A 22,954-nucleotide genomic window follows, 5' to 3' on the forward strand; every position below is an offset into this window, starting at 1 on the left:
TATATATAACAGAATTGCGACACAAACATATATATTAACAGAAAAAAAGAAACAAAAATACATGAAAAAAAAAAAAAAAAAAAGGAAATAAAAACAGAAATTACAAATTTTTCAACAAGTAACTTATGTACCTTCTCTACAGAGAATACGTCCACTGAAAAACAGAGTTCCACTCGTAAAATCAATGTACAATGGGTAGAAAAAGAACAGAAATGTTCATTTCACAAATAAGCAATTATACAGTACACAAACAAATTAATAACGCTTTGTTGATGAAAAAAAAGTACAAATCATAACAACTGGCCAATTTAGTTGAAGAAACAGATAAAGGAAGATTGTGACAAGTATAAAACAGTCAAAAATGCATAAATAAATACAAACAAAAATTAAGTCAAATATACAGGATAATAACGTTTTTAAAAAGTCGGTGCACAAAAACGAATATAAAAAAAGGAGGGATCAGATATACTACATATAATTATACTATCAGCATTGGTAAGTTAACAAAAGGAGAGAGCTGTATATTCTCCCTCACACATATACACGCACACACTCACACACACATACTGTTTTGGACCTGGGCATTGGTAAGTAGAACATTCAAATAACGTTACACGCTTGTCAAAAATACAAAATTAGACTAAAATCAATGCACGTGTAACTTATGATATCCTGATTTTTTTTTTTTTTTATTTCTTCGATTGTTTTTATGCTTTATCGAAACGAGTATCACTAGTGCTTGCTTACACAAACTTAATGAGAGCATAGTAAATACTAACAGAACTCTTTAAATTGATTCATTTTATACCAAGCATTATTCTTTGACATCACAGAAAGTACAATCGCTAGCAAAAAAATGCCACCTACCACCTACTTTATGTTCTTTCTGTCGAGAATGGGGAACGAATGAAATAATGTGAGTACGATTGCTAATATACAGACAGTTTTTCTTCACATTTAGAAAAAAAAAAAAAGGTACATATAATTTTCCCTAATTTATTGACAAAAAGAATGGGGTACATATTCAGCTTTGCTGTCGATTGTACGTCTAATTATCTTAAATAGTAACTAACTTAATGATTAATTTTTACAGTAAACTTTGATTAATAAAATACTAATGACATACTTTCATCGTGCTCAGTTATAAGAGCATGTCCCAAATACTGTACTAATTTGTCTTTGAGAAAATACAGCTCTCTTCCTTTCGAGTCAGATGTAAATACAGCTTTGGTTATTGTTCAATGCAACTCCTAATATTAAATACCATATTTTAAATTGCCACACACAACCATGGCAGAATACATTTTACATATTGGCAAAAATAAAAAGACTGTACAATAGAATTTTTTTTCTTTTCTTCACAATAGCTGCTTCAATTATACACAAAATAACGGGGAAAAGAATTGGTATTACGTGATGAAACATACAAACCTCAATACACGATCGTTACATGAAGTCTTATAAACGATTCTTACGAAAACAGTTCCAAATGAACAGCAAATAGATTAAATTAATTTTAAAAAATGAATTGATCGCGAATAAGTTAGTAGGAAAAACTGATTATGACTTGAATTGAGGCGGACACAAAATCCAGATATTTTGGCTAACTGAAATTAAAATACAACATAATATTATCTTTAGGATATCACGTCCACAGAAAATATAGTTACTTTAACACAACCACAGATTACATTTCTTGATTAGAAATAACACATTTCTGATTCAATGATCCTGAAGTCTGATGAATGACTACTGTCATGCATAGTAAACTTTCGCTGGTAGAGTCTTTTTTTTAAAAAAAAAAAAAAAAAAATATCTGTACTTTATACCATCAACTCCCAACTCTGCTTTCATTCGCCATTGGAAAAGTTAAATACAAGATGAATCAATTAACATGTCAAAGACACCGAACTTAAAAATACAATTAATTAAAATATAATTGTCATCATCAATGCGAACATACTAATTCTAATGCTTCAACTTTATTATTATTATTGTTATTTGTTTTTCAGTCTCCCTTTCGCTACGAAAACTGAGGGTTAATTTTTCCTGCAATAATCTTTCCACACTCGAAAGCACTTAGTTGATATTATTCTGTAGGTTAGTAATGTAAATTACTATAGAAAGGCTATTTAAATAACAACTAAATACGAAAAGCACACAGGAAGAAAAAAAAAACTCTGGGTTGAAAAACAGGAAAGAAAAGAAGTGAGTTCACGTCGCTAGTAAAAGACTTATCTAAAAGTAAACCTACTGAGATGTCATGTGATTAAGAGATTCAATATTCAGTGTAAAAGATAATTTGAGAAGCTGGGATAAAACATGGTATTTTGAGGCAGTAGTGACGTCTTTTGCATAAAGAAAACCTTAAGTATTTTATCAATGTTCGAAATATGTCAGAAAGAGGGGAAAAGAGTTTCCATACAACATTCAAAGAATGTAGCAACGTTCTAGTCGATAGTACATGTAAGTACTCCACACACGTTTTCTTCTGTTAGTAATAGTGGAACAAATGGATATAAGTACACGTAATTGGAGCTAGAGGAAACATAATGTTTTATAATTTACCGAGACCTGTACTCAAACTGGCCCATTTCTTCTAAATTTATATGCTGGGGCCGTGGTGGCTCAGTGATAGAGTGCTTAACTCTGGCGCGTGAAGTCCTTGGTTTGATTCCAGCTCCCGCCAAGTAGGCTTTGTGATGGTCAAATATCTTGTGCACAAATTATTTTCTCCAAGATCTCCCGTTTCCTCCCACATTCATCATTTCACCATTATCAAAGTGGGATGTTAAACTAAAAAAAATAAATGCTGAATAATGCACTGGTACTTTGACAGACTTAATTTCTTACTTTTTAAAAGGAGAAGCACAAACTGAAATACACGAAGTCCATTAAATTGTACCGTTTCTGTAGGCACCGCTTAATTCAAGAAGTGAATTGTCATTCGTCGTAGCTGTTCAAAGTATTCAGCTGCCAGCTTGGCATTGCTCGACATGACGAAGCACTAACAGGGATAACTCAAATTATCACTGGGACTGAGAAGAAAAACTCCCTTAGATTGATTGGTGTTGTTCAATGATTGGGATTTGGAAAGTCGAATATTTTTCAGGTCCAACAGCGCAAAACAAAGGGTAATATTAAAAGAGTTAAAAACTATAGTATCTTGTATATGTAGCATACAGTTATATAACTAAGCTTTATAGCTATGCACTAAATTATTTTAATTTTTATGAAGTTGAAGAGACTACTAAACACCTTCACGTTCATCACGCAGGCAAGTAAGAGAGACAAAATTTAATGTGTTTAAACACAAGATGGAATAAAATATAGAATTAAAAAAACAATAAAATACTTCAAAACTATGAGCAACTACGAAGAAGCAGTATCTGATTTTTTTCTTTTTCAAGCGGATGGAATATTTGTCACCATGACAGTAGTGAAAATAATGTTGAGGAAGTAATTAAGGCTTACGTCCTGATCTACATTTCACTTCAAACGCTAGCTAATTAACGAAATACTTAAATTTCTCTTAAGTACCCAATCCTATCACGATTCACATGAATCATTTCAAGGTCAATATACAATTGCTTTATACAGTCTCTATACTACCTCACGAAACTTGTTTCTGTCTGAGATTCCAGTATTACAAATAATAAACATAAATATTAGGCTATCCCCTTTGCCTGACAGAATTGCGTGCTACAGTGATTTAGTGCTATTGGCGATTCTTTAATACTAGAAGGGTTCTGTAGAACTGGTCTTAAATGAAGTAACCAGGTAAACTCTGTCTTAGAAGCTGTTCCAGTAGTCAAGATATGGATATCATTACTCAGACGTGGTCAGAGTAACAAGTGGGGCACTACAGTATGGACACCTGCGAAAATTTTCACAATATTTTCAGTAATCTCACACAAAACGAGATAAAATACATATAATGTTCTCTTGTAGGGCAAAATATTGTCCTAGAAGTAAAAATCCCCTCTCCCTGGTTCAGGTCTTCGTCAAGAGGATGGGAAGATTATTGGCCAAGTGAATAATAAAAATTAAGAAAAAATTCTCGTAAGATTCTTCGTTTGAATTGTACTGTATGGGGCAGACACATGAACACTACATAAAAGCTACGAAAAATGACTAAAGGATTTCGAAATATGGGAAGACAATGGGGAAAGAAATTAGCTGAGTGGAACGTAAAACCAATGAAAAAGTACTGTGAATCGTAGGGGAGGAAGGAAGGACGCTAAATGTAACGAAAAAGAAATTTAAATATTTCATAAAGAAGAAATAACGAAGGATAAAAGAACCACTTGTAAAACACAGAAAATGAAATACTTAAAGAGTAAGCTGACTACTCCCTAACACGAGTGACAGCCAGAATATGATTAGTAGAAATAGCACCATCACCCAAAACACAACTAAGATGACTATACAGTTCTAAATGTTCTCTGGTATCTGAGTATTAAGGTCATTCCATTCAATTAATAAATACTTAATTATATTACTATACTTTTAAAAATCATAATATAAATAATACTCTATTTGCAATTCATTTAACAGATTCGAATTTGGGGTTAAAGCTCATTATTAAATAAATATCTTGGATGTAATTTAAGTCATTTGTAGCCCACAGGTTGCACTACACGTCAATAACTTAAAGGTACGAACGTACGTCAAGTTCAATCTCTGGTAGAAACTCATTTCAATTATCTACATAAATACAACATACATAAATAAATAAATAAAGTTAAAATCACTTTAGCTCTATCTTAAAATGACCTTCTTAATGTGCTCTTCATATTTTTGAAATCACTCAAATAACCATTCTTACGTGATTGTTTTCTTTCTTTTAATTCGTAAGCATTTGCGTTAGTTCGCAAAGGTTTCATCATTTTTGGATTTACTTCTTACGTTCGTGTAATGTAGCCTAAAGGAAATCACACAAATACCATTTCTTTTCCCTGCTTTTATATAATATACAGGTCATCCGTACAAGATATTCTGAAAAGCACCATTAATTTATTCTACACACTGCTCAGACTTTGGAAAGAAGAATTCATTATTGTATCTTAATGGTGAACCCACAGCTGAAGAAGATTGATTAGTAACTTTATTCAGCGGACACGAACACCGTATTTACGCGAATCTCAGACGCACCCCCAATTTTTGAAGGAATAATTGAAAAAAAAATTCCTTGAATGTAAGACGCACTCTTGGCGAAAATGAAAAAACATACACTGCATTGATATTAAAGAATAAAAAAAAAAAATAATAATAAACATGGGAAAGCAAATACTGTTATGGGAAAATAAAGAAGCTTTGAGCTCAGTGCTGGAATTTACGGTATATTCTATGTACATCTGCTGGTACCTTTTTTTCCTAGTGTAATTACTGTACAACACTTGCTTGCGTCAGTTTTATAGCAATTCATTATCGGTATCATATTATACCAGTATGTATATTATATTGGTATATTATACCAGTATGTACACTCACACAAACCAACAAACTATTATTCAGCAATTATTGAAACTTGTTTCTTTTCTTCTGTTTTGCACTTACACTCGCAAAAACAACACCGATACGCTACTGCTCATCATCTGTTTCCCCATCGGCACCACCATCTTTTCCAATTTTTCCACTTTTGATGGCCAAGTACACACAAAATACACATTCTTTACAGAATTGTGACTAACGGGATTAGCAATTTTTGGCAAAACTCCATCTAATCTGGCCTAAATTCACATAACTGAAATCTAGGAAGCACCTTAACTTTGGAGGAGAAAAAAACGACAAAAAAAGTGCGTCTTCGAATCGCGTAAATACGGTACTTTTGTTGATATAAGGCATTAATACTTATCAGGTGTGTTTAATGAAAATTATGACCTTTAAAGTTACTCTAGATTGTACGCAAACATTTCTGGATATTGCTTACTGTAAGCCAGTCGAGACAATGATGCTTCCAGAATATCATGCACACATTTGATTGTAAAATTAAAAAAAAAAAAAAAAAAAAAAAAAAAAAACAATCATATTACTAAAGCCAGACTCTAACGGAATTAGGTTACTTTAAACTTACCAACTACTTCACCAACAATCGTTAAGGTTAATGTATCGTTAACACTATTTAACGTTTTCTTGAAACGAACCCTTTCAGCAAATTCTGGTAGCACTAGCCATTCGTTGAGTATTAAAATGCTTTCTAAAATGTAACGAATCATTAACTAAACACACGTTATGCAGAATTTAATGAGTGTTGGTGAAACATGTTTTAGTTGGTATGAGCCCGTCATCCGAATAATTCAGCTGGACAGTGTCTAATCGCAAACAGCAAAGACCCAAGTCAAAACTATTACAATTTTTATAATCAAACCTTCTTAATTTTTATTGTGTGATTAGGAGGTTTTCAACCTGCATTATTAAAAATAAACTACAAATTACTTTTATTATGGTTTTAACCACTTTATCATTGAAAATCTGGGTTGAAACACAATCTAATCACACGAGGAAATACAGACATAAAAGGCTCTGAACAATAGAAAGCACACCCACTTGTTACGAAAAAGTAAGATTTGCATTCTATAGTAATATGCAAAATCAAGTTTGAAATAACTCTAAATACATTAATAAACATTTCGGTTTTAATTTTTCTTTTTTGATTTCATATGAAACTATTTCATAGTTTTACAATTTTCAGAAAATCAATTTTCCTACAGAAATTTTCATTGTAACTAATTAATAATACTCTGAATATATATAAGAATATCATACATTCCCAAGTCAAGAAGATAAGTACAGATTTGCAGCTGATCAAACAATATTATTCTCATTTAAATTTCTGCTGGTGAAGTGTAATACAATTTACACAATATAAACTCCGATTACTAGCATAATTCTGTCAAAAAGAAAGTTACGAAATTCATACGAAGCAGGAATTTACTGTCCAACAACTACTCGTAACATTAGTTTTATCATACAGTGTGAATAAAAACATTTTCCAGCTGAAACCATTGTGCAGTCTTCAGCAAAAATGCCTACCCCTTACATGTTCCACTTCGCCAATTTGAGATTTTGAGGCAATGCAATGATCTGTACGGAATCACAAACTTTACTCAGAATCGTCAACATGTTCCTCAGTTATTGACAAAAGAATGTATAAGAAAGGTGTATGCACTTTTGCTCGTGACTGTACTATCACACTCTAGATGACAGGCGAAAAAAAAATCAAGAGCTACGTATGGCTTGGCAAGAATTGTACACATACTACTATGTGATGTTAAAAATGTACTACATGCCCAAAACAAACATTACATACAATTACACGAAGTTTTTCAAAATAAAATATTGTCATTTCCAATAACACATTCTAGAAAATCCGTATTAAAAAAAATGTATATAAAGATTACGTAAACATAAATCATTTCGATTTTACGAAAATAAAGGCTCCCAAAGATTGTTTAATAATACAATGTAAAATTAATCAACACAACGTCATCCTAGTTTTCCGTTTGTGCAAACAGTTTAGCGCAGAAGTTCATCGTCGAAATGGCAGTGTTAAACACAGTCGATTTCTTTCTGTTAATTTATACAGTGTACACACACACACAGTTCCGATTTTTCATGTAACTACTTTGTTGTTCATTTTCATCATATTAATAATTATAACTATACTCACTGAGGATTAACACAAATATCTAAGAAGTCCAAATTGCATTATGCATTTACTTTTGTGTACTGGAACCGTGTTTTGCCTGTGTTTTTTTCTGACTTTTGGCTTCAATTCTCTCTTGAAGTTTCTGAATCAGCTCGTTTAGTTCAGCCTAAGGAGAGAATAAACTATATATTACACAGTAGAAGATACAAATAATACATCTGAGAAATTTGCAGAAAAAAAAAATGAGAATAAGGTAATTTATGTTCTTTATATGTTTCATTTAACATTCTCTACATACAGCAAGGCTGTTCTTATATTGGATATCCAACATCAACAGTAACAAGGGAAAGGATACGGAATATATCAGACAAGGTCTGATTAGTAGGTACCATCCTGGCATTTCCCTGGTATGAAACCTTGGAAATCCACTCGTCACGAGCGGCTACCCAACCCACGCCCTCTAGAATGCGAAGCCAACGCTCTACCACTTGAGTTACTTTGCTCGGTGGTCTTGGTTTTCTGATAACAAGTGTATGTACCTACTTGAACATAGTTTAGTCTGCGATCCGATTGAAAATATAAATGATCACGAACTACTCTATGAAGAAAGTGGGAGGAAACGGGAGAACTCCGAGAAAACCCACACACACGGTGTTTGTCCACCACAAAGTTCACTTGGCGCGAGCTGGGACCGAACCAGGGACCCCATGCATCAGAGGTGAACGATCCACCACTGAGCCACCGCGGCCCCATTGATGGCCTTGCACTAACAAACTAACAAATAAAACACACTTTCAAAAAAATTCGATTAATGGGACAATGGATGTATTTCTTTTGTAGAATCTAGTAAAGCATTATATCTAGGATTTTCTTAGGACTATTTTACTTTTCGAGTTGATTTTTTTTTTTATTTTTCTGAATAAAAAAAATGTTTTCTGGATTTATAACTTTTTGATATATTCCAAACAGTGTCTCTCTTTACAAATTTGTATGCTAAACTAGAAAAAATGAAATGAAATCTTTCAATTTTACGTCCCACGGTTATGCCGGTTAGGCTAGAGGAGACGGTGATGATGAGAAATGAATGAATTGGTGGAATGAAGAAAGTGGGAGGAAACGGGAGAACCCCGAAAAATTCACGAGCACGGTGTTTGTCCACCACAAAGTCCACACGGCGCGAGGTAGGATCGAACCAGGGAGCCCAAGCACCGGAGGTGAACGCTCTACCACTGAGCCACCACGCCCCCTATGCTAAACTAGAATATAAATAAGCAGAGTATTATTAAAGAAGCAAGTAAAACGTTAAAAAATGTGTCTTTTGACATTATTTTTGGGAAGTCAAATTTAAAATTTCTTTCTCCATAATTGCTTTTTAACCAAACTTACGAATAGGAACTAACTAGAAAATTACTTTTGTACTTCACTGTATTGATTTATTTACTAGTATTTTGCTGCTACTAGTACTACTAGTTTGACGTTTCTTATGTAACAAATGTAGGTATTTAACATTGAGTAATGGAGGGGAGTTTGACAGGGCTCTAGCTTACATGATTTAGAAGAAATAGTGACGTTAGGTAATTATTTCATAACCTACGAAACTAAACGTAAACGAAAGGAAATTTTTACTTTTGCGTACCATGGTTATGCCCTTCAGACTAAGAAAGGCAGGGAATTAACGAAAGTGAATGATGATGAAATAATTGGTAGAATGAGAATGCGGGACGAAAAGGGAAAACCCCAAGAAAACCCATGGACACGATGTTAATCCACCGCAAACTCACTTGGCCTTGGATCAAATCACGACCCTTCGTTTAGTGATGACCTCTCTATCACTGAACCACAATGTCACCTCCCCCCACACGGAACTTGGGAATTAGAAATTAGATTTCGGGGCTTTCGGCATCTATGATCATGTTAGCCCGTCACGTGTTAGCTCGGCGATCACAATGCCCGGGGAATTAGAGTCCCAGTCCCTATCCAGTCTAGCTACGGCCCAGACTACAATGTGAAAGCTATTAACGATGATATATTCCGATGAGAACGTATCAAATCAGAATTATCATTTATCTTTTCCAGTATTGAGCTTTTCTTAATTTGACTTCTCTAACTAAAACTCAATAACCAACTCTCCATTTCAATTCTGCAATCTCAAGCTGGTATATCTACTCCTGCTTCTTAATTTTATAGCAATGAAGAGAATATTTTCGGTTGTAACATATTGTATTTCTCTTTTTTATTTTAATATGCTTCAATGACCTGTACATGCGTATGTTTACTCCAGACTTTAAGAAAAAAAATGAAAAGAAATATGTGTACGCCATTTACTCTTTTAGGACCAATAATCTGAAAGAATGAGCTCAGAATGAGCAAAGTTGAGTTTAGCATGCGTGTTCGTGTGCACGCCCACATTTATTCCTACACACACATTGCAATACCCTTTGATGGTTCCCAAGAATACATACACTGGCACGAACAAGTAAACGCAGAAGTTTTTAATAAGACTTGTTACAGTTTGTTGTTCAAAGACATGTCCACGCTTGCGTTGTTTGTGATTTGACGCTGTGTTTGGAGCATGCGTGTACCGAGATTTACGGCTTGGCTCAAGTCTTGCTCGGCTCATCGTTTGAGTATCGAGATCAGATAATTATCTAAAAAAAAGTGCGAGATTCGATTCCATATTTGTCAGTCATTTTGAATGTGTGATTGGACACAAAATGAATTGAAGGGATATAAAATGGCGCACCCAGTACACCAGTGATAGTACACAAAAAATACAGAAAAAAAATCTTAAAAACCCAGTCATATACGAGTTACAGTGTCATAGTAGTTCGTTTTTCAAATATTTGAGATATACTATCTCTCAGACTATCCTTTCCATGTGCCTAGGTATGTAGGAAATCGTAAATCACAGAATTCACTTGTAATTTTTAGCTCTGTATTTGTAACGTCACTGTTTGCTGCTCTCCTCAATATGGGGAGCACACGATGATGCTGGTGCATTGATAAAAGTAGTAGTAATAGCCAAACAAAAACATAGATGGCGTTGTCGATAATTCTATAGATTCTCTACTCGTGGATCTGTGCTACTCGTACATTGCCAACACTTGTTTGTTCCAGTCTCCTATCTTGCCCCATCCTCTCTTAGGTTGCTTTTAGAGTAAAAAAAAGTGATCTGGCCTCGTACATTAGGTAGTTGGAAATTGCTGCACCAGAGCAATAATTACTGTTGGATGACTCTTGAGAAAAGTTGTTTTCTAGCGATAATTAATAAACATTATTCAGAAGTGTGACGGAAAATGACAGAAGAAAAATTCATTATTTCTCTTACAGAAGATCCACAAAGTACCTTTGGATTCTACAGATATTATGGAGGCACGGTGGCTCAATGATAAAACGCTTACGTCTGGTGAGTGCGGTCCCTGGTTCGATACCCGGCTAAGTAAATCTGTGGTGGGCAACATCGTGTTCGTGAATTTTCTCGGGGTACCCCAATTTCCTCCCACATCTCATTCCACCAATTATTCCATCATCATTCACTTGCCTTATTCATCGTCTCCTTTAACCTAACGGGCATAATCGTGGCACGTTTGACAGATTTCATTTTTTCTACAGATATTTTTTATTTTTGCCTCTGAATCGATACCGGTACAAGAGCTGGTTTGAGAGATGTTCGTGAAAATCTGGAACTATCAACTTTTATCCCAGAGGCCGCAGAGCTCCTTCATGGCTAAGCGGTTAGAGTACGCGCGTTCGATTCCCGGCGGGAGCTCATGTGGTTCGGATTCCACGTTAATCAGTAGGTCCACGTCTCATATAGCCTCGCTGCTGAAAGGGACGTTCAACTCAAACCCAACTCAACTCGAAGGCCGCAGCATCTAACGAAAGCAGAGCTGGTATCAAGAAACGATAGGACATACACTTAACAAGCAATAAATACGACTGCAAATCCAACATGTTCAAGTGTTAGTACTTCTTCTTTACAATAGTAGTGGGGAACAATCCAAAACACAAAACAAAAATATCGTAGACAACGTTCCAGTGTATGACTCTCCGAAACATCTCAACAGCTAGCATGAATTCGTATTATGCGTGTGTATTATGCCGATTTTAACTTCAGATACAGTTTTCTTCAAAAATTTTGGCCGCTCGTCTCTCTTTAACGGAAGTAAATTGAACAAATGCGCATATTCTTTGACTATTTAATATCTTGAAGTGAAAATTTTCATCCTAAATACAGTTATAATAATACGGCCTTAAAGAAAAAATGACCACTCACTCCTCTTTTTCTATTTCCTTTTGATTTTTTCTAAAACAAAACTACATATACACTAAATTGAATAATTAGGAACGTACAGCCTCGCTCCTAAATACAAAATGGCTTTAGAATTATATAACAATGACATAACATCAACAAATGGAGTGCATGCACTTACCTGATCGTATGTATAAATTAATTTGCAATACTTCAGGTGATGTCGCTTATTGGTCAAGAGTTCTACAGCGTGAGGAAGACAATACACGCCCTCTTCGTGCGAGTTTGTTACCTAAAATAACAAACAAACAGACAATATTCCAGAAACAATAAAGGAAGATGGTAATTTTAAGAATACAACAATAATAATAAAAATAACGTAATTGCTCGTGTAATGTCTGTCTGGTATTTTTGCAGTTTAATTCCACTTTTGCACAAATAATAATAATAATAATAATAATAATAATAATAATAATAATAATAATAAAATATTCCGAATCCAGAAGGTGGACTTTTCTTCTATTAAATGGAAGGACCTTTCTTCTATCAAAAAACTAAAAATATCAAGTACCCTGTAAACTACAGACCGATAATACGCTTTTTCATGATGTACACGTACAGGATTTCAATGTTAACTGGGAAAATATACTCTCACCTGTAGAACAAAATATGATCGGAGAATGAAAAGGACGCAAATATTTCAATAGTTTATTAAGCCAAGAAAACATAAACTCTGCTGTGTCCACTGAAGTTTTTTTTATATTTGTGGGCTGATATACTAGGACACATGTGGAAAAGCAGGAAGATAATAATTCAAGATGAATAACCTTCTGTACACTTATTTTTCTCGTGCACTTAATTTGTGATTGTTGTATATATTTTGCAAATATTTCAATAGTTTATTAAGCGAAGAAAACAGACACTAGATCATGCCGTGTCCACTAAAGATTTTTGCTTCCAGGATCTCCTTAGAACGAAGAAAAACCTTCAGAACATGCCAAGCCTACTCTGTTGATTTATGGTTTATGGAATAGGACATGCCTTCAGTGAGGTGGGGGCTGTAGTAGAGTGAACATTTGAAACTGAGGACGGAGACATCTGCTGAGCAAAAATGTATTCCCTACTGGGTCGGAACGTGATTTTCTCAAAAAAAGTTACTTTTGCTGACTCTTAATAACATCTAACATTTAGGACAATCTTTGAAATAGGTCTGTCTATGCTTATCAAGAAAACAAATGTGAATGTATATCGTAGTAGCATGTACCGAAAAAAACTGAAACGTACCACCATATAAACAGTAGTACTAAATCTCGTATACTTAAATGAAAGTATTCAGAGAAGGTAACATTGTTATTTACTGTTTAAAACTTGGCTGTCTTGCAATAGTGTTACGAACAAAGTTATATCAGATACATGTTTCGTACGTGACAGTTCGATGACGACACAATATCCTGTATGAATAGAATATGGAACAGTTTCGTCAAATGTGGTGTCATCAGCTCAAGTATCACTTCGGCACAATAACAAACCTTACACACACATAACCTATTACCTATTGCATGTGTGTAAGTGCACCAATATACAAGGTGTGATTAAAAAGTACAGTGAATGTAGTTTCACAGTCCCATCTATAAATGTTGTATCCATTTCAACTAATAAACCTGGTAGCCTAAACTTTTGGTACAGTCAATGTCGAGTGTGAACGAGTTGTGACATGTTAGTCGGCTTCCAGAGGCAGAAGAGTGAGGACGTGTCAAGAGTGTCTGTTGCGCGCCAACATTAACTTTTAATCTAAGCTGCAGAAAAGTGCCAAAGAAGCTCACGAAATGTCAAAATCAGTGAATGGCGATGAAGCGGTGGCATCGAAGACTGTTTACAAGTGGTATGAGGGATTCAAAAGCAGCAACGAGTCAGTGGACAACGAGCAACGATCGAGACGTCCTTCGACGTCAAAAACAATGAAAACGTGCAAAAAAGTGGCACAAATGATTCGTTCAAATAGACGAATGACTATTCAAGAGCTTTCCGAAGAACTAAACATCTCATATCGTTTTCTGAAAAGCATTTTAACTGCCGGTTAAATGGGCAAATGACTTCCTTTTTCACCACGAATACGCGCCGTGCCACACATTGCTTTCGATGTCTGTCCACATTTGCTGAGCTCTCCAGATACATCACCATGTGACTTCTTGTGGCTTTTCCCAAACATTAAAAACCGTGCTGAAAGCAAAACGTTTCAACACCATTCCCGACACTGAGAGGGCTAAGACAGAGCAGATGAATGCCCTTCCAAGAGAAGAATACAAGAAATGCTTCCAGTCATGTATTCGACGTTGGGATAAGTACATTGCTAGCCAAGGACAGTACCTTGAACGAGATTAAATCAAATTCCATGTAAACTTATTACTTTGTTTCTAATAAAATTATTCACCGTATTTTTGATCACACCTCGTACACTCGCTGAAGTGTACAGAAATAATAATAAAAATAGTCAAGATTTAACATTTTATGGGAATTACGAAAATAATAAAGTACCAGAATAGCTTTAACATATCATCAGGAAGGAATATTGTTACTGGTTTCAGCCACCCTATATCAACGAGTTATCATGTTCTCAAAAGCATTATCCTTCTAGTCTTTCCATTACTAGGTCACATAAGAAAATATAGTTCCTACTTACCAGAGAGACGTATAGATTTGCCCTACATATTTCGCATTCGTAATCACTTTCTTCTTCTTGAGCAGCTCGCGATTTCCTCCTTTTTAACGAAGCTTCTGGTAAAGGAAGCCGCTCCGAAGTCTTTAAGCCCAAATTGTACAGCTGCTTGCGATACTCTAGTTCCTGGTCTCGAATGCGCGATATTAACGGAAGCACCTGGAAGAAGACAAAACGAGTTACCTCATAGCTAAAACTTATAAAATCATCATTACAAGTTTAAACACAATTATATGGTCTCATTTCCAAGTTCGTAAAATATATTATACAGTACAATGTGACTAACGACTTACTCCCCATATTCATATTTTATGTCTGGTAAAACGAGTAAAGCAAAATCTTTACTTTTACATTGCACATCATGACCTTTAGTATAAAGGAAACATATGACGTAATGCAGTGAATGATGAAAGGAATTCCGGAAAGGGAGACTGAAAAAAGAGTATCTAAAATTAAAAAAGACATCACATTGTCAACCGTTTACTCATATGGTCTAGGATCAAACCATCAATAAAAGCTAAGTATAGGCTCCACGTCCCCTCCCCTTCCTTGCTTAAATTAAAGATCTTTTCCCTAAACGAATACAGTAATTGTACTTAAAAAGAAGGAGGCCGTGGTGGCTCAGTGGCAGTGACGTAACTAGGATGGGGCAAACGGCGCTTATGCCCCGGGTGCCGGATTGAAAGGGCGCAAAATTGGGCAAATGTTTGAGAGAACGTTATGGTTTGGTTGGTCACGGGGTCACTAATGCGAGTTCTTGCCCCGGGCGATAACTAGCCTAGCTGCGTCGCTGGTCAGTGATAGGGCGTTCACCTCTGGTGCATGGGGTCCTTGCTTCGATCCCACCTCGCGCTAAGTGAACTTTGTGGTGGACAAACACCGTGTGCATGAGTTTCCTCGAGATTCTCCCGTTTCCCCCCACTTTCTTCATTCCATCATTTCATTCATTTCTCATCATCACTGTCTCCTTTATCCTACCCGGATTAACCGTAGGACGTAAAACTTAAAGATTTCATTTTTTGTACTTTAAAAGCCATTAACTCTATGGCTTAAACAACTCGAACGTTCATCGCCACAGAAATAAAATTTCTTCACCGAAGAATCCTATCCTGCGTTAACCAATCAGCTCTGGACTGTTATTTCCTATCTCTCTACAAACCCGCTTTATATTATGCACTCACCTTCGTCCGCTCCAAGATTTCTTTCCAATTGATTGACTAAGACACTGTACCTCACAGATATAATCCTTTTTTTTAATATTTACTTATTTTTCTTATTTTCACACAATACCCGTGTGCATGGAGCAGTGATGCAGAAAGAGGAACATGTCGCTGGATTGACATACGAACTCAATCTTCATTGCCTGCTTGCCAAAAGGATGATCCTCTAATACGTACAAAAACAGTTACGGACTACCATTATCTTTCTTCATCATATAGAATGAACCGATCCCCCCGTTGCAGAACCTCAACATGCTTTGTTAGTACTGATATTTTGCTGTCGGAATAGATTTCACTTATAATTGAGGTAGAAACGCTCTATCGGACATGGAATAATATTTTCACTGCAATATTCTACAATGTGTGTTTTTAAAGTAATGGCTTTCGCTTTAAAGTTTCTAGTGAACCATTCAACATTATTATGCACTTTCTACGTGAGCAAACTGACAGTTGTGCAGCAATATCAGAACAGCGCCGCACAGTACAAATTGTTTTAGTAACCTACAACACTATAGGAAATAGATGGATGGAATATGCATTGAAACAAAGACTCTTGGTATGCTTTTAGCCATGAAGGAATATGTAAGCAAGTTGCGTTAAAATCGGCTCCATAAGATCCGGTAACGTTTTTCAGCGTGATTGTTCCTGCATAATAAACTACTTACTTATCAAGTTTACTGGCTAATAACGAAGCGCACTCATATACTTTGGTACATGAAAATTTTACAGAAATGATAAATATTTATTTGAATTTGTGGGTACAAAGCAAGCCTACATGAACATGAACGCCAACCAGCAGACTACTACGCTGTGAGGAATGTTATACGGAAGTGAGAATATAGTTGTACAATAACAAAGTTAAATTTGTTTAAGACCTAACAATCCTTATTTCCCGTTTAGGTTTTACGTGACAATCTTCAACTACCGTCTACGGAAACACTGAACTTCATGCATATACTTTTACCGGTACATTTTAGTTCCCACCAAAAATGCATCACCAGCTTCTCGTAGTTCTTGGTTGGCCAGAAATGAAAGTAAGCAAACTTCTGTCCGGAGGTCATGGAAGACTAAAGCACATAAACACAACGCTGACCTACAGTAGACCAAGTAAGTTTGTGGTGTACAACATCGTATCCGTAGTCTTTTGAGGATTCTCCCGTTTCCTCCCACATTCTCATTTCATTACCATTCACTTTCATTAATAATAAGTATCAATTAGCCTAAAGGGCATAAACAGGGAACATTACATTAAAATAGTTCGTATCTTTCTTACTACAGCACATACATTTCATATGAACTACGACATGAAAATGCAGTACCAACATACAACTGTGACCAGGAATTATACTCTACGAATAAATTAGTCAGATGAAACTTGGTGTATTTCATACCAACAGAACAAAAAGTCTTAACACATTCTCTTTATTTCTAAACTGAAGTGTGTGTGTTAAAAAATAAAAATAAAATAAAGAACTTATGACGTTACTTACTAGTTTTAAATCACTACTAAACATGCAGTAGAAATTGTACAGGGTGTTTCAAAACAACACCGACAACGTTTGGGAGGTGATTCCTGACACCAAGATAAGACAAAAAGTATAGACCAACCTGGGTGCAGAAATGCTTCCTTTCGGAGTTATAGCCTCCCGAAAACATGAAAAACAAAACTCACTTTAAAGGCCCGTAGCTCCAATACTATGGGACCTACCGTAGTCGGGTCAAGATTTCACTCATGAACTAATATGTGCGCTATCCAAAAATACATGTTTCAGAATCCTAAGGTACTCACGCAACAATTTTTGTAGAAGAAGTTTGGCTACGGGCATATAGCCTAACTTGAAGTACTCTCCAACTGCCTCTATAAAAACTGTTGAGGAAGTACCACAGGATTCTGAAACATGGATATTTGGATAGAGCACATGTAGTTCCTAAGTGAAATCTTGACCCGACTACGATAGGTCCCCTAGTTTTGGAGCTATGGACCTTTAAAGTTCATTTTTTCAAGTTTCTGGCAGCCTATAACTCCGAAAGGAAGCATTTGTTTACCCAAGTTGGTCTATACTTTTTGTCTTATCTTGCTGTGAGGAATCACCTTCCAAACGTTGTAGGTGTTGTTTTGAAACACCCTGTATATTCTAATACAAGAAGGGAAACAGAAAGGGTTCAAAGGTTTCCACGATTAATCTCTTACGCATGGCTTTGACTTCGACTGATTAACATTTATTATTTGCTTCGCTCCGCAAGGTGTCTAAATCTGTTGAACCAAGCTAACTGAATCATCAGGTAGTACAAACTAAATCTAACTTGAGAATCAGACAGAAAAGTCAAGTCAGTTCAATCGTTGCCAGGTCAGTCATTCTCGTAAATTTCCACTTTTCATATGAAGCATGGTTTTTCACAGAATAACAATATTTGCCGAATGACACTACATCTTTAGAACTTTACTGAAAATATTGAAATGTTCTTCTGGTAGAGTCAATAATAGTCCGGGATTATCCCTTCACCAATCTTATTATAAAAATAATTCTCTATAAAACAGTTTACAAAATTTCTTTGTAAAATATAAGATAAAGTGTTTCCAAGTACCATAAGACCTTAGCACACGTAAAGTGGATTCGGATGATGTAGGTTTGAATTAGGTATGTACAGGACCCCTTTGCTCAAAGCAGCCTCCAGAGTGTGTTATTAAAGGAATCTCCTTAGTCCGCAGCGACTAAGAGAGAAGGTTTGTAAGGAACCTCCTTCGCTCAATGCGATCTCCAGAGCTGGGTTGTAATTAGGAATCTCCTTCGCCTAATACGACTGTCAGAGATAACGTAGGATCAGGAAACTCTCTCGTCCAATGCGACCTTAGGAGCAAGTGCTGTACGTTAGTTGATCAGTTGTGAACTGATAATTTGGTCCTTCCTTTCCTGGTCCTCTTTTATGAGTGACTTCTAGGCGGTTCGTCCATCTTCGGTCTCCTCTGAGCCGACTTCGTGTCTTCCTGTCCCAGCTATATGCTCGAAGAAGTAATACACACTGAAAGGTGGGATCCTTAAAATATTCTCGAAATATTTGCTGATTTTAATATTGTTGTCTTTGAAGTTTAGTGCTACTTTTCAGTACCAAGGATATACGATGTGGACCATTACTAAAGTGGAATTCAAATCATCGTATTGCGTTGGATACTCTCCCACTAAGAACTAAACCAGGGACCCCGTCTACAAAAGCATGCGCGCTAGCCACTAGACCAGCGGTAAGGGCTTCGTTCATTTTAAAAATATCATTCAGCTGTTCCCTCTCTCCCTTACTCGGAGGGTTGCTATCACGAGAGCTAGCAATCTTGTTTTGAGCTACATAACTCTTAAGTTACTACCCCCCTCCCCCAAAAACAAAGCGTTTTACATGTTTCTTGCTTCTTTCTCTGCCGCAAATATCTTGTAGAAGCCATCCTCTACTCTGCAGATATTTTCTACAACTTAATACGTTTACACCAATAAAGACAAACCACTAACTATAATTGAGATATTTTAACATGTCAATTGAGAACACACAATCATACGAAGATTGGACTTAAAGTGCAATATTCTACGTAGTACCTTACCTGTCTTAAAACGTCCACGTGAGACCGACTATCCGTAGCAACACTAAAAAGGAGCCTTTCTAATGAGAACATAGAGGGCTCACAACTGTCATGGATATACTGAAAAATAAACAGAATTCCAAAATTACTACTTATGCTAAAAATTATGAAGTTACTTGTATTACAGTCTGTCACAAAAAAAAAAAAAAAAAAAAAAAAAAAAAAAAAAAAAAGAAAAACTGTTATATTGTTAATTCCAGCCGTATTTTATACACCTCATTGGTCGTACAATGTTCAGCTGACCTTTCAATAGTTCTCTAATGTTTATCTTGTGCTACTGTAGTGCATATATGAACATTACATGAAAACACTGAGTTTTATACGTTAAGGGACCTTATAATCTAAAAATTAAATTTAATGCATATTTTTTATTATCATACTCTTTGGCAAAGTTTATCTCTAAACGATAGGTAAATTATTGAAAATAAATGAAAAACGAAAACTGTTTACACCACAGTCTTTATGATACTTCAGCTCTTACAGTGCTGCAAATCAGCAGGATATGATGTTCACAAGTGTTTCACTTAATCTAATATCCAGTTCAAGGTGCCAGATTCGAACCAGTTCCTCAGCGATTTGTCTCCTAGACTGATTTACCCACCCATGTCCTTTTTGCGACATAATATACCACAAATTCTATATAGGATTCATATCCGGAGAATTTGGTGGCCATCATAATCTTTGGAAATTCATACTTTCAAACCAGTCCGTTATACTCCGTGCTCTGTGACACGGCGCATTGTCGTCTTGGAAAATAAATCAACTGAAATTAGAACCTGAGAAATGGTCAACAGATGGTTGTAGTAACTTTTGGTTCAGAGTGTCAATGTAATATGCCACATTAACTTGTTCATTCCAGATTTTAATTCATCCCACTGCATTTGAAATAAAGCATCCGCACAACATGACACTTTCACAAATTTCTCTCTTCTGGAAACGCACTTTGGCTTCACATTTTCTCCTTTTCTCATCCAAAATTTATTCTACTGTCATTTAAAACAATCATGAACTTCTCCTCATCCAAGAAAATTACGTGCCACCATTTTTCATCACTGCATGTATCATGTCTACAGAACATTCATATTATTTTTTTGCTTGTAGAATTATTGCAAGATGGTTCAAAATTGTTATACTTGAAAACTAACAAATGAATCAAGCTTTAATAAGTTAGAAAAAAGTATAGGCTGATACTGAAAAGTCAGAACTAAGAATATGAAGCGAGAAACTTCCTTACAGTAAATGAGGTACATATTTTTTTTCTTTTTTCTTTGTTAAAAAAGACAGACAAAAAGAAGTTTCTTCGGTACACCTACAACAAGAAGACATCCCTTTCATGTGAAACAATGCATGTTTGACTTAATGAAATTCAAAGTAATGTAAATGTTAACATTTTAAATTGTGTAATAGATATTGACAAGTGAAATACACATCGTCGAAAAAAAAAAATCATTTGATTTTGATGTGTCCTGGACCGACTGTTTAAACAGTATGTATTATGTTTTTTTTATTATGCCCGATGAACTGATTTAGCTCAAGACAGGTGTTAACCATGTTAAAAATTTTATTTCAAACTGCTGAACCATTTTCCCGCGATCACTAACAAACAGCCAACATCACTTTCAATGCGAAGAAACAAATTACAGAAATGCCTCCTTAAAACTATAATTATCAAAAACGCTGGTACACATATCCTCTTATTTTTAATCAGGAGTTTATATACCGAGTTCTATCTTCTTGAGTTGACGGGTTCGTGAAATAGTGTATTTTATACATAAATTTTGAACCCCCTCTGACCCCATTACAATGTGTCCTTGAATCAAAGTAACATGATAGAAACCCATATCAAGGTGTATATATAATAAGCATGTTCAGAATTTCATTTCAAACTGTTGAACAGTTTCCCCGTGATGCGATCATAGATAGACAACATCGCTTTCAATGTGAAGAAATAAAATATAAAAACTGGAATTAAAACTTAAAACGGGAATTCTTAAAATCGCTGGAACATCTGTCCACCTATTTTAAATAAGGGGCTTACATACTGAAGTTTCATCTTCCTAACTTGATAGTATCATAAGATACTCAATGAATTATGACCATCCGCTTCCCCTTCTGATATGATAAAAAACTAAACTCTAGATAGTTATGTACATTGTTCTAAAATTCATTTCCAACCATTTCTCCGTTATACTATCACAAATTTCAGGCAACATCGCTTATAACGTGAAGAAAAAATACGAAATATGCTCCTCTCAAAACGGGAATTCTCGAAAATGTTGAGACATTATTCGCTTATTCTTAAGAAGGAGTTTACTGTTTGAAATGGGGGCTGGCCATCGACATGTTAGCGTAAAACACAGTAACTTCATTCACTTATGATGTGGATCCAGGTAAATGGCAACGTTGTATTTTCATTTAACATTGGGTGCATAAAGAGTGTACAGCACAGACGGCTCATCCGATTTAAAAAATTCCGTCACTTTAGATTGAAAACATCATATTTGGAGACGGTTTCCCCTCCTACATTTTGTTGTAACTCTGATAATAACAGAGCTGCTCTGTGTCAGGGGACTTTTGAGACACCCTGTATTTGACACCTGAGTCGAACTGGGTCTTCATCATCCCAGTTTGACTGAAATGCACATCCTAAGGAAGGAAGGGAGAGGAAGGAGAACGAAGTTCATATAAGTTTTCAAATATTTCCCATGAACTTATTTCCCGCATGCGAAGAGCGAGCGTTCAACTAGTTATTTCCTAAAGTTGCAAAGAGAGCGCAATGTCCCAGCACCAATAGCATGACACAAAATGATTTACCGGAACGAAGTACCGGTGCATTCTGGTATAGTTTAACCTCTTATGTAACCATTACAACTGATATTTTTTTCTAACATCATTTATCTGAGCTACGCGTAAGTTAATCAATTATAAATATTCTTGAACTGAGATTACTGTTGCATACTTAGATGCAACGCTATGCTAACAATGCTATTTAAAAAAATCAATATGTGCTAATAATAATAATTAAAAGCCCTGAGATAAGAAAGTTAATGTCTTACCTTGAACACTTCTTCCGCCGTACTGAGCCAGCTAGGCTGAGCAAAGTACACGCTTTCCGATACCAAATAGCCAGTACATATACTGGAGGTGAAAGCACGGGGAAAGACAACAATGAACTGACCTGGCTCCTGGACTGTATGGCACAACGACACTCCGTGATTCACTAACAGGCTTGGAGGAACCTGGAAAATATTCAATACAGAACTATCATGCTAGATAAATGATTGAAGAAAGAAAGAAAAAATAACAAGGCAGAAAAATTTATAAAATTGAATTCAACTGTGCCTAAGGCATTTATCATCGTCCACACTTCAACTGATAATGACGTCGATATGTGGTTGTTGATTACTTGTTATTATTACACATCAATTATTATTATTATTATTAATAATAATAATAATAATAATAAAACTTACGATTCACTATATCCATT

General features: G+C 35.5%; 1 protein-coding gene across 1 annotated transcript in view; it reads right to left on the bottom strand.

Moving 5' to 3' along the window:
• Window positions 1–2,043: 2,043 nt before the first annotated feature.
• Window positions 2,044–22,954, bottom strand: part of Jarid2 (Jumonji, AT rich interactive domain 2) — a 133,834-nt gene continuing 112,923 nt past the window's right edge. The window contains exons 19-23 of the mRNA XM_081744312.1: window positions 22,521–22,703; window positions 19,426–19,524; window positions 14,584–14,778; window positions 12,085–12,195; window positions 2,044–7,817 (exon numbers count right to left, since the gene is read on the bottom strand). Coding sequence (XP_081600438.1) covers window positions 7,719–7,817; window positions 12,085–12,195; window positions 14,584–14,778; window positions 19,426–19,524; window positions 22,521–22,703 — 687 coding nt within the window. The 3' untranslated portion in view covers window positions 2,044–7,718. The remainder of the gene's footprint in view (window positions 7,818–12,084; window positions 12,196–14,583; window positions 14,779–19,425; window positions 19,525–22,520; window positions 22,704–22,954) is intronic.

Source organism: Thermobia domestica, chromosome 17 (assembly GCF_964235325.1).
Source record: "Thermobia domestica chromosome 17, izTheDome1.hap1.1, whole genome shotgun sequence".
Classification (NCBI taxonomy): domain Eukaryota; kingdom Metazoa; phylum Arthropoda; class Insecta; order Zygentoma; family Lepismatidae; genus Thermobia; species Thermobia domestica.